Source organism: Ornithorhynchus anatinus, chromosome X1 (assembly GCF_004115215.2).
Source record: "Ornithorhynchus anatinus isolate Pmale09 chromosome X1, mOrnAna1.pri.v4, whole genome shotgun sequence".
In the NCBI taxonomy this organism is placed as follows: Eukaryota; Metazoa; Chordata; class Mammalia; order Monotremata; family Ornithorhynchidae; genus Ornithorhynchus; species Ornithorhynchus anatinus.
This window is the reverse complement of record NC_041749.1, coordinates 26,030,767-26,044,199: the sequence shown is the minus strand read 5'-3', so window position 1 is coordinate 26,044,199 and position 13,433 is coordinate 26,030,767. Positions and strand designations below refer to the sequence as shown.

The 13,433-nt window shown below is 38.0% G+C and overlaps 1 protein-coding gene across 3 annotated transcripts in view; it reads left to right on the top strand.

Moving 5' to 3' along the window:
• The window catches only part of GABRG2 (gamma-aminobutyric acid type A receptor subunit gamma2), a 95,673-nt gene extending 82,456 nt beyond the window's left edge, over positions 1-13,217 (top strand). For 2 of the 3 annotated variants that reach the window (XM_029052221.2, XM_029052223.2), the window contains exons 8-10: positions 4,042-4,247; positions 9,732-9,755; positions 11,144-13,217. In XM_029052221.2, coding sequence (XP_028908054.1) covers positions 4,042-4,247; positions 9,732-9,755; positions 11,144-11,419 — 506 coding nt within the window. In that variant the 3' untranslated portion in view covers positions 11,420-13,217. The remainder of the gene's footprint in view (positions 1-4,041; positions 4,248-9,731; positions 9,756-11,143) is intronic. The other variant, XM_029052222.2, reaches the window with a different exon arrangement.
• Positions 13,218-13,433: the final 216 nt, after the last annotated feature.

Genomic DNA, 13,433 nt, shown 5'->3' with positions numbered 1-13,433 from the left:
AGGTCACACAGCAGACAAGTGGCAGATGCGGGATTAGAACCCATGACCTTCTGACTCCCAGGCCCATGCTCTATCCACTATGCCATCCATAACTTTTGGACATTTAGTACTTGTCCTACCCTCAGCCTCACAGCACTTCTCTGTATATGCATGTAATTTATTTATTTATATTAATAATATTTGTCTCCCCCTCTAAACTGTAAGCTCCACTGGGAAAGAATGTTTGTACAACTCTGTTGTGTTGAATTCTACCAAATGCTTAGTAGAGTGCACTCTGCACACAGTAAATCCCATTGATTTACTGAAATACAGAGCTGCAAGCTGAGAAGCACTGGGAAAAAGCTAATTCTAGATTCTAGAAAGACTGTTTCTAGCTCTTTCAGGTCTGCTCTTCCTAGATATCAGCTACTTCCTCTAAGCTCATTATGGGCAGGGAATGTCACTGGTATTTACTGAACATTTTCTATATGCAGCAGGCTACACTGCTTTGGAAGGTACAATACACCAGAGTTAGCAGACATGTGCCCTGCCCATAATGAGCTTACAGTCTAGAGGGGGAGATAGGCATTAATATAAATGAATAAGTAATTTATCATATATAAAGTAATGAAGCAGCAAGTAAACTATAAATGCCATTATCCCACACATGAGATGTGATTAGCATCTATTTTGTTCCCTTTGCATTGCAGGCGGAATCTTAGAATTCATAACAGTGCATTTTAAAAAAGATCCTATTGACTCTAAGACCCCAGGATCAATTGCAAACTGATCTTTCTCTTCCCTTTCTACAATATAAAATGTGTATGGAGCAATTTTTTTTTCACCTAAATTATTTCATGTCAAATTAAAAGAACACTATATTCTGTTTAATATTGATCGTCACTTCCACCGATTGTATGTCAATTACACTGGAACAGTTAAAGTGAAATAAAAAGAGGAAACTTAGGTTAATACTTACAGAATATAAAATTGTTAGTTCTAATTATATTCTAATTAGAATCCCCATCCTATTACCTTCAGCTCCTGTCACTTCAGAAATTCTGCATCACATAACCATTTGGAGACTAACAGCTCATGTCCCTCCCTTAATATTTATGTATATATTTTTTATACTCAATTTATTCTCCCTACCTATAATTCCTTTTAGTTCTGTCTCTCCAGTGTGGCTTAGGAGATAGAGCTCTGGCCTGAAAGTCAGCAGGACCTGGGTTCTAATTCCAGTTCTGCCACATATCTGCTGAGTTATCTTGGACAAGTCACTGAACTTCTCTGTGCCTCAGTTGCTTCATCTATATAGTGGGGATTAAGATGTAAGCCCCATATGGGACAGGGACTGTGCCCAACCCAATATGCTTCCAGTGGTTAGAACAGTACTTGGCACATAGTAAGTGCTTAACAAGTACTATAATTATATTATTATTATTATAAAGTCCTTTTAGGGCAGGGATTGTGTCCACTTTCCCTATTTTACTCTTCCAAGCACTTAACACAGTACTCTATATCTAGTAAGTGCATAATAAATACACTTTCTTGATTTATTGACAGTCCCAGATAAGCATTGCTTTATGAATTTTCTCAAGGATGAATCAGGAGGCAGATTCCACTAGTTTGATTCTGAAAACTCTTGATACTGCTGCATACAAAGATAGAATGATCTTGCAGATATGGTGAAAGGTGCCCCAACATCTTTACTGAAATTGAGAGACAGATTGTCAGGCAGGAATGCAACACACAACTATGCAAAATGCAGGTTTCTAAAATACAAACGAGCTTAGGAAGGAGGATAGGTTCAATTAATCAAATCACTCCTTTTCTAATTCCTCCTTCATCATCATCAGAAGCATTTACTGAGTTTCCTCAGGATGTCTAGACCCACTTTAGGTATAGAACTCATTATATACTTGTGAAGATGGTACAAAAGTAGTGTCCATTTCACCAACAAATTATGAAATTAAGTATTTCATTAAGTTGTGACTTGTGGAAGATTTTTGAACCACTGAACTATGTACAAAGATCACCTAGAATAGGGTGGTTTAAGCAATCATATAAATTAAGAACAACAGGTGAGCAGCAGAGGCATTTTGAATTGTAGAAGTGGGATAGCTTTTGTTTTCTAACTCCTCCATTTGTTTCTCTCCTTTTCCCTCGAGGTATTTTATTTCTCTGGTTGTCTTGTTTCATTATTCCCCTCTCTCTGTTTTTTTCTCTTTCATTCTGGGACAGACAAGATTTTCATATTTTCTTTGCTCTCCATCTTTAATCTCATCTCTCCTTTCTCTTCTTCTGTGCCTCCAAAACTCCAGGAGATTTAAAAGAGAAATGAAAGAAATAGAAAAGGACTAAGAAGGGGTAGAAAATCATAACTAGCAGCTGTCAAGCTAAAAAACCATGAGGTGCTAAAATAGAGTAAGGAAATTAACCATCAGACTTTCTGCCTGGAGAGACAGACAGGAATCTTGATGTTTGGTTTCCTTATATAGGTTCTGAGTTGGCACTGGTGGCTCCAACACAGCGGGCATAATTAACCATTCTGGGAGTTTGACTAGCAATGAAAGCATACAGCGGTAGGGCAGTAGTGAGACAGGGGCCTATGAGGTAGAGAGAGAGATGCTTTTTATGATGGGGAAGTCTTGATTATGTTTGGAGGTAGAGGGAAGAAACAGACAGAGGAAGAGGCTCCGAGTAGCAGCGAGAGAGGGAGAAGAGGGTGAGAGGCAATGACCTTGAAGAGGTGAGAGGTAATGGGGTCAGTGGCATATGCCCAGAAAATGGATTTAGAGAATCAGCAGGAAACATCATATTGAGAAATAGCAGGTGAGTGATAAGGAAGGGCTAGTAAGTAAAAATGAAAATAACTTCCCTTGTGAGTTTTCCAAAATTTCAGTTTATATTTCTAAGTAACCAAGAGGCCTTCCCAGGCAAAGCCTCACTTTTCCTCATCTTCCACTCTTTTCTGTGTTGCCCTGACTTGCTCCTTTGGTTCTTCTCCACCTCCCAGCCCCACAGACCTTATGTATATATCTGTAATTTTATTTATTTGTATTGATATCTGCTTATTTACATTGATGTCTGTCTCCCCCCCGCCCCCCCCCCCCCCGACTAGACTGTGAGCTCGATGTGTGTGGGATTGTCACTCTTTACTGTTGTATTGTACTTTCCCAAAAATTTAGTACAGTGCTCTGCACACAGTAAGCACTGAACAAATACGATTGAATGACTGACTGAATGAAAGTTCTATCTGCTGGTTCTACTTCATCTATTAAACCTCTTTAACAGAGTCCTGCTAGGAATGACGGGGGTCCCGCTTGTTTGCCAGGTGTTAAAGATTATGACTTGCCAGCTTAAAAGGCTGTGAGCAGCATGGTGGGAATATAATAATTAGAGGTAGTTGTTTTTATTTTTTTAAAGGAGAAATGAATCACAAAGCCCAGCATAGCAAATCTCAGAATCTGATATGCACTAACCACTGGCTTAAAATGTAAATAGGCATTTTACATTTTCTAGTATGGTTATAAAATACCAGAAATGGAATTTCACAGTATTAATGTGATTTACTCAGTGTTATTTTGCATATGCTGATATTTTTTATAGATGCAGCCTCAGTCCATGGCATCTCTAGACTGTGAGCTGGCCTCTGGATTCTAAGCTCATTGTGGGCAGGGAATGTGTCAGTTTATTGTTATATTGTACTCACCCAAGCACTTAGTACAGTGCTTTGCACACAGTAAGTGCTCAATAAATATGATTGAACGAATGAATTCACTGATGGTGGCTGGTTGATTTGTTTCCTGTGAATTCAGTATAGGTGACGACATCCATTTCACTCATAAGATTAGCATACATACACTCTAAACCAAGTTCCTGACATATTGAGAACTTTCCTTAATCCATGTATCCCTTTCTAACAATGACTTGCTCTGCAAGAATCTCACTATAAATTAGCCCTTACGGCATCCTGGGAACGAGTCAACAAGAGCTTGATGACAAAATTCCTTTGTCCATATGTGTAATTTTTTTCCCCCAATTCTGTCTTCTTACCAGGTATTACAACTGTCCTGACAATGACTACACTAAGTACAATTGCCCGTAAATCTCTCCCCAAGGTCTCCTATGTGACAGCAATGGATCTTTTTGTGTCGGTTTGCTTTATTTTTGTTTTCTCCGCCCTGGTGGAATATGGCACCCTGCATTACTTCGTCAGCAACCGAAAACCAAGTAAAGATAAAGACAAAAAGAAGAAAAATCCAGTATGTATCAATTTACTCTAAGGTCATCAGCTTTTTAATGTACGTTTTAGTTGTGCTATTCAAGGCCACACTGAAATTGCGGTTCTTGCTAGTAACTTGGGCCAGCTATACAAAAGTAATACAAGATTCTTTCAGTCATTAGAGACAATTTCTCAGGGTCAAACTCCTCAAGAAATGTATTTTGTAAATTATAAAATTATATAAGCATTATATTCATGAAAGTATGCACTCTGTTGATTATGGCAATTGTGTCTTCACTAATTGTGTCTTCACACTGATAGATTGTGTCTTCACTAATTGTGTCTTCACACTGATAGATGATTTATCCATATTCTATTTATATATTAGGCCTCATTAGCTTTTGCCTATAGTCCTTTCATTGTCTATTACTGGAATTTGGGGCCCAAATTCAAGTCCCAAACATCTCTCTTCAGGGGGATTCACAAAGGTTGATTTGAGACCAATATCCATAGACTTTTACTTTGAAACAAACAAAAATCACATTTTATTGGAACCAAACTCAAATGGTGTGTATAGATTCCAAAATTATCAAGTTTCAAAATGAGGATAACTGTGAGATCAGAAACTCTGGAGTGGAGGGAAGATTTCTCAATACTGTTGGTCTATGAGACAGGGGAACTTTAAATGGGTAGACGATGAAAAAAAAATTATTTCCTCTCACTGACTTGCCCACCGTAAATCACTTTGTCACTGCCAGCTGATATCCAGGTAAGTCATTAAAATTTGTTTTGGGTTTATACATTTTACCACTCCACCTCCCTACCCCTAATCCTTCAACCTTCTTTTAATCTGTGCCTCCACAAGCCTCCTGTTCCCCATCCCTGCTCTGATTATTGCCTGATATCAAGAGACTGTTTTAACTCTAAGACAGCCCAGACTTGGGAACTCTAACCTACTACAGGGACCCTGGAGTTCTTCAACTCATCCTTCCATTCCTGTACTTGCCCCCTTCCTCGCCTGCTCTGTTCCAATCCACATCTCTGGCCCTCCTAGTGATGGGCATGGGAAAAGACTAGGAGGGGAGTAAGCTGGCAGTGTTCCCCTTCCATTCTACCCCATCCACCCCATTCCAGTGTTATCCCTGATGTTTCACCATTTGGGGTATTCCTGGCAAGGTAGTTGGAGGGAACATTCATTCATTCATTCATTCAGTGGTATTTATTTAGCACTTAATGTGTGCAGAGTAGTGTACTAAGCACTTGGGAAGTGCAATTCAGCAACATATAGAGACAATTCCTGCCCACAACGGGCTCACAGTCGAGAAGGGGGGAGACAGACATCAAAGCAAGTAAATGGGCAATAGCATCATTATAAATAAATAGATTTATGGATATATGCACATCATTCATAAAAATAAATAGAATTATAATTATAAACATGTACATATATGCATAAGTGCTGTGGAGTAGGGAGGGTGGGTAGAGCGAAGGGTGTGAGTTGGGGTGATGGGGATGGGAGGCAGAACAGAGGAAAGGAGGGCTTATTCTGGGAAGGCCTCTTGGAGGAGGTGAGCTTTCAGTAGGGCTATGAATGGGGGAAGTGTTCTAGTTTGGAGGATTTGAGGAGGGAGGACATTCCAGGCCAGAGGTAGGACATGGCCAAGGGCGATGACAGGACAGGCGAGAACGAGGCACAGTGAGAAGTTTAGCATTAGAAGAGTGGAGTGTGTGGGCTGGGACGTAGAAGAAGAGAAGGGAGGTGAGGTAAGAATGGACAAGGTGATGGAGAGCTTTGAAGACAATAGTGAGGAGTTTTTGCTTGATTAGGAACACTCATGGATGTAGTAAGGATTACAGGTTAAACCTGAGACCAAAAGAGGGAACAGATTTGGGAGTTTTGGGTGACTAACCTAGAGGAGGATGTAGGGAGCTGAGGGGCACAAATCTGAAGGAGGTAGGTGAGTGGAACTGTGGAAAAACAGGGACAGGACTGGGATAGTAAAGTAATCATGGCTCAGAGGAAAGAGCATGAGCTTGGGAGTCAGAGGTCATGGGTTCTAATCCCGACTCCACCACTTGTCTGCTGTGTGACCCTGGGCAAGTCACTTAACTTCTCTGTGCCTTAGTTCCCTCATCTTAATCTGGGGATTAAGACTGTGAGCCCCATGTGATTACCTTGTATCTACCCCAGCGCTTAGAACAGTGCTTGGCACATATTAAGTGCTTAACAAAAATCACCATTACTATTATTATTATTATTATTAGATGAAATGGTTGACATTCCAGATAGCAAGCAGAAACAGGTGGACTTGTTTGCTAGCCATAAAATATGTCCAACTGTCACGGAATTTTCTGAACAACTGTTCGCTGATGACAGGGAGAAGCATTGCTTTAGAAAAAAAAAAAGCTCTTTTCTCCCAGGTAGCATTCCTAGTTGAACTTTTAGATTTTATGCAAATTGCTATGGTGATGGTGATGGTAATAGCGATACTGGAATTTTATTCCTAAGGTGAGGGGAAATAGCATGACTGACAGATTTCCATTGAGAGTGTAAATTGGAGAGAATTTGCCCCTCTAAGGATCTTATTTGCTTTGAGAACTCTTTGAATATTGTTATCTGGTTGGTGGGGTCTATACAAGCATTGTTGAGCTTCTTGAAACTCATTATAACCCTGTACCTTCATGTTCAGGAAGGATATTCTTCCCTCAGGTCTAGGTATACTAAGGGCCCCAATCATCATGCCCAGGTTTCACCAGGCTGCTGGTAATGTCACATTATTTTTTATTTTAAAAAGCCTCTCTGGAAAGAAAAGAGGACTTCTTCTTTTTATTTGCCTGTGCACAAGATGGAAGATGCCATGTTAACACCACATTGTATGCCAAATGTAGGCTGATATGATCTCTTTCCTGAAAGAACTTACAGTATAATGGGAAAGAGAAAGTGGCATTAATTGATAAGTTAAATAGGTGGATCATCCTGTGCACAAAATGCAAGAGACCATGTTAACAAGCACATTCTATATCAAATGTATGCAGTCATGATCCCAATCCTGAAAGAACTTGCAGTAAAATGGGAAAGAGAAACTGACATTAATTGGTAATAGCTAAGTAGGTGGAAGTAGATATGAATAATTGAAATCCAAGTAGATCAATCAATCAATAAGAAATAGATCAACATAAACACATCCGTGGTAAGAAATCTGAGTGGGTGACATACAAGAAAAATAGGCAAATTATTCAGGAAATGTGACTTTCCCAAAAGACTTTGAAGTAGGAAGAAGATTTAGTTTGATAGACCTAACAGAGGAGGGCATTGTAGGATGGGGAAATGCTTTGACCAAAGGTTCAGAGGTGAGACTGTGGCTTGGGAAGTGATAAGAATATGAATTAGTCCAGAGGGAGAAAGAAGATGATAGGGAAAAGCCCCATTTATTCCAAATTCTAGGAGCAAGTTGGTCCTAGGTGGGTCCATTGACCATGAGAAGTCTTTCCATGGGCATTAAATTATGGTAGGCCTCATCCATGGCTTAGGAGACGCCCTGCTGTCTTTTTATCTGACCAGAATGATTGGCATCACAATAAATCATATTCAAATATGGTTCTATAAGTGGATTGAGGGAGATAATAACCCCAGTACTCTGTATAGTTTGCTAACTTGTTTTCAAAAATATGAAATGTGCTGTTGCTCTTTGCAGATTCTCCCTCCTTTTTGTACTCTTTCTCTCTACCTCTCCATGATTATTTTCTTTGTTGTGCTGTTCCTCATTTTCCCTCCTCCCTTTCCAATTTCTTTCTTCGGCTAATAAGATGTTTCTATTAACACTTCTTGCACTATTACCTGCTAACAGTAACATTGATGTGATAACAGGTCTTCATGCAGTTACTGAAAAATCCACAGGAAATACCCTTGTTGTTGTCTCGGCAGGGTTTGTTATTGCTGAAAATATGTTACCATATAGAAAAATGAAATACCTGGATTCCAACCCAGAGGTTTATAGACAATAGAGGAGATTGAGAAAACTAAACTACAAAAATTCCAGAAAACAATCAAAATGTATTGGGCATTTTCCCCTGGGAACGGACAACCCCACTCTTCTCCCATCTCACAAACCCATAACCTTGGTGTTTCCTCAACTCATCCTTCTCATTCCACCCACATATTTAATCTGTCACCAAATCTTGTTAGTTCTATCTTCACAGCATTGCTAAAATCTGCCCTTCCTTCTCCCTCCAAACTGCTACCATGCAGATCCAAGGCTTGTCCTATCCGACTTGACTACTGAATCCGCTACCTCACTGATCTCCTGGCCTCCTGTCTCTCCCCGATGCAGTCCATACTTCGCTCTCTTGCACAGATCATTTACCAACAAAAATGTTCATTTCAAGTCTTCCCACTCCTCAAGAACCTACACTGGATGCCCATTCACCTTTGCATCAAACGGAAACTCCTTACCATTAGCTTTTAACCAGTAATCAGCTTGCCCATTCTATCTCACATCACTCATCTATTATTAAACCAAGCCCAGACATTCCACTCTTCTAGCTCCATCTTATTCACTGAGCCCCGATCTTGTCTATCTTGCTGCAGACCCTCCCCCTAGCCTGGGACTCTTTCTCCCTCCGCATATACCATACCACCAATCTCTCCACCTTCAAAACACTATTAAGGTCACATCTCCTCTATGAGCCCTTCCCCAGTTAGGCCCTCTTTTAATCAGCTCAACCTTTCTTCTGTGCCCTCTATGCACTTGGATCTGGACATTTAATAGTTGCCCCACCCAGAGTCCCACAGCACTTATGTACATACCTTTGAATTAGATATTCTAAATTATTTATTTATTCATACTGTCTTTCACCCCCTCTAGACCGCAAGCTAGTCATGGGCAGGCAATGTATCTACTAATTCCGTTGTATTGTACTCTCCCAAGTGCTTAGTACAGTGCTCTCACATAGTAAGTGTTCCATAAATAGCATCAATTGATTGTTTGATTAAATCAAGTACCCAGTTCATACATGATCAAACTAATGTATGAAGGAGAGATGGAAATAATGGGGTGCTAATGGAAAAAAAAATTCCTTACAATTTTATTCTAATTATGTTATTATTTGACATTAATAATTTGATTTAAAAAAAAAAACCAACAGTGAATCATATAGAGATTGAATAGAAAACTGCAGAAAATATGTGCTTAATGCATATGCACTTAAATATGCACAAAATGCCAAAGCATTTTGGGCTTGGGCATAGTTGGGAGGGAAATGCCTGTTACAATCACTGTTTCTTATCGGGGTACAGTTATGGTTGTTTCGACAAAATTTCACTAGAATCACTGAGAATGAGATTTTTCCACCCCAATCATATATTGTATCAATAACTAAGGGACTGCCCTTTTCTATTTATATTTTCTATTCCATTTTACTTACTACATTTTGAAAATAAATCTTTAATTTATCTTATTTCCTCTTCCTTTTCTCTCTTTTCATTTTAAAATTTTGATTCTCTTTTCTGTCTACAAAACAAAAGCTTCTTCGGATGTTTTCCTTCAAGGTATAATTTTTTGGAATGGAAATTCACTGCATGCGACTGCTGAATTTAACTATTAATGCTTAAATGGAATTTTTTAGTAGACATTTAAGCAATCTACTCCAGGTAATACATGAAAGAAGTAGAAAGTTCTACAGATTTAAAAGTACATTTCTAGAGTTGATTCAGCAGCACAAACAACAGCGCACAGTGATTTTGATCTTGTTTTAAATTCAAGAGCTGCTAGCATTGTTAGAGCATAAAGAGATAAGAGGGACACCTACAAAATTGAAATGTTGTTTGTCCCTGTTCTGAGATGAGATTTCATTGCTCCTCTAAAGCCATAAAGGCTTTTGGAACTCAAAACGAACCCATTTGCAAATTCTTTATTGAGAAGCAAACTTCCACTCTGACCTCCAAATCAACTTTTTAATAAGATTCAATGGAAAAGGTCAGTATTTTGAAAGGTTTAATATGAACATATCAGGTTCTCTTACCTGGTTTTTAAATGCTAGTTCCATTCGAATTTTCAAATACAGATGGACATTGATTTCCTTTTGAATTTTAGAAGCTCACTTCAAAATGTTATGATGAACTTCTTCAGTGTCCAAATACTAAGACTAAATAACTGTAATTCTGAAGTAATTCCATAATTTTGTAACTATATTTCAACTAGGCAAGTAGTACTGATAGGGGAGCATGTATTAACTGATGCTAGTGTCTGTACCTTGGCGCTCCTCAAACTTTTTGCCATGCTGCTTCAGTAGCATTCATTTTAAGTATTCATTCATTTGTAGATATTCATGGCTGACATTTTGAGGCTTACAGATGATGAATGTTAGATACGGAGCTACATGGATATAAGGAATATATCATAGTAGTGAGTTAGAAATCTGAGTACCTTTTATAAGTCCTGAACAGTTTTAATAGAATTGCCATAAGCGGTCTTTTTACTTTTATAGACTAGGTTATTTGCCTACAAGCATGGCACAGTCTTTATTTAAAAATCTGCATTTTAATATTTATTTTTGCTCACATGCAAAACCTAAAGATGCCTCCATCTATCAAGTTTTGCATCAAATCCAGTTGAGTGAAAATAAAGTGCCATTTACTATTTTAATTTAACCTTTTAATCTTTTAGTTTATTTGGTATTCAGATTCCTTGCTATAGCCATTAGCTTTATAATATTATTTTAAGCTGCATTGCTTAGCTCAAAATATGAAATATGTAAGTGTGCTCTTTTTATAATTTAAAAGTTGCCATTGTCGATCATAATGCTGTAGCAATTCCTTGATTTCCTATCTGGAGAATCATCATCCACACAGACTGCATTCTAGATCAAATTCTGCATACTGCTCATTGCAACGGTTCTTTCTCTCCTCTTCCATTTATCCATCCTCATTTGCTGTAGGCACCAACAATTGACATTCGACCCAGATCAGCTACTATTCAAATGAACAATGCCACGCACCTTCAAAACCGAGATGAAGAGTATGGATATGAGTGTCTTGATGGCAAGGACTGTGCCAGTTTCTTCTGCTGTTTTGAAGATTGCCGAACAGGGGCATGGAGGCATGGAAGAATACATATCCGCATTGCCAAAATGGACTCCTATGCCCGGATCTTCTTTCCTACCGCATTCTGTTTGTTCAACCTGGTTTACTGGGTCTCCTACCTTTACCTTTAAAACCTGAAATGGAGCAGTGACATGGGCCTTACTTGGTGAATTCCATGGGGAAATGATTCCCTTTTTTAGTCCACTTAAAGAATCTCTGACACGCTTTTCAAATGTTCTGAATTCTTTAGTGCCAATAAGCCAGTAATACTGATCATACCATATTGTTTGTCCCCAACTCTCCTTTGGTTATCGTGATTTGAGCGTTACCATTTTAATATGTTTGAAACCTGTGATTCAAAGCTATATATATATATATATATAAAATGAAACCAAACAAGTACCATGCAGTTATATCAGTTGGAACAGAAATACGTGTGTAGCAAAAGGGGGGAAAATTGAGAACTTTTCTCTGTAGGGGAGTTTGACTCTTCCATCAGAAAAATACATGCTGAAATTTAAAGGGATGTATGAAGTGTTCACTTGGAGTAAAGGTAGAGTCAATCTTTATTCCATTCAGGAACTTGTAAGGGTTCTCTCATTTCTAATAAATGTTACTAGGCTTGACAAGTATCCCTCCTTGTTAAATCCCCCAAGTTGAAGTAGAAAGTTACCATGCTAAACTTTTAAGAGCACATGTAATATGTTGTAAATACAGTATTTAAATTCCTTGTAGTGCTGAAGAGTAGTGCATGCATCATTTGGGGGCCAAAATAAATGAAGCAAGGGTACCATTAAGTATTGTCTTTTATTTTGTGTCTTGGGCTAAACTGTTGTAACTGAAATGTGTGGATTAAAATCAAAAAGATTATTTCTTTTATCATGTCTGCCCTTTCCCTCCTGCATGAAGATTAAATTAACCTTTTCTGTAAGACACTTTACCTTACACCTTACCTTGAAATACCTTACATAATATAAACATTCTAACAATATATAACATTCTTCAAACATTCTACCTACAAAAAAGACGGCTAATGTATTCTCTTCTTCTTTATAAAGTAATTGTATGAGCTTGCTGGTTTTTTTTCCTCTTTTCCTGTCTCTTAGGTCTCAATAGAAATGATTTTGCATTGCCAGATTTGCTGCAGGATACCAGTCCATAAGCTCCTTGTGATTCCCTCTATATTGAATCTGAACTAGAATAGTCATTTCACATAGGGTGCTTCTGGGGTGATCCCTTTAAAATAATCAGAATGGTTTGAAAAACCTTTGGCTTTATTAATCATTACAGAAAATAACATCTGTTTTAGACAATGTTTATGTTCATTTTGAACATTATATATGTCTCCTATATGCATTAGGTTAGATTTCTATCTGTATTTCTTCTGCTTTTTGGACAGTCTTTCTCATAATTCACTCAAAATCATAGCTAACATATAATTTCCAATCTTAAAAATGAAAAGGGAATGGAAAGTGTCTTTGCTAATAAACCAACTATGTTAGGTTAGTTCATTTAGACATCGAACCCACCTGAATAAAACTTGTACCTCATTCAGTGACTGGTTTTCAAAACCTTTGATCATACCTATGAGATGCTCAATTATGCAACCTAAAGCACATGTACATACAACAGTTTGTTTCATTTTTTTGTCAAAGATTTAAAATGTCAACTTTAGGAGAGTTGTTGGCAGATTCAGTGCTGAGAGATGTATGATTGTTGTCATGATACAAATTAAGTCTGTAATGGACTGTCAGATAGTTTTCCAATGTTTGTATAGTTTTGGAAATCCACATGCTTAGAAAGGTAAACTAATCTTAATCATCAACTGCTCCTTGTCAAATGTATTTGAAGACCTTTTCATAAAGGAACTGCACACACACACACCAGTGGACTTTTACAATAAAATTGCTGCACTCAAATCTATGGTGACATGCTTGTGGTCCATTTGGGATTTGCTGTTTTTTCAAACTGTTTTCTTGTAATCAATGTCTTTGGAGTGAACCATATCAAACAGATCATAGGTTAAATATTCATAATTTTTAGGGTAAGGTAATACTTTAAGCCTATTAAATACAAACCTCCACTGACTCTCCATTTCTTTCCACATTAATTTTAACTTCCTGTGCTTATTTTTCTAGCACCACT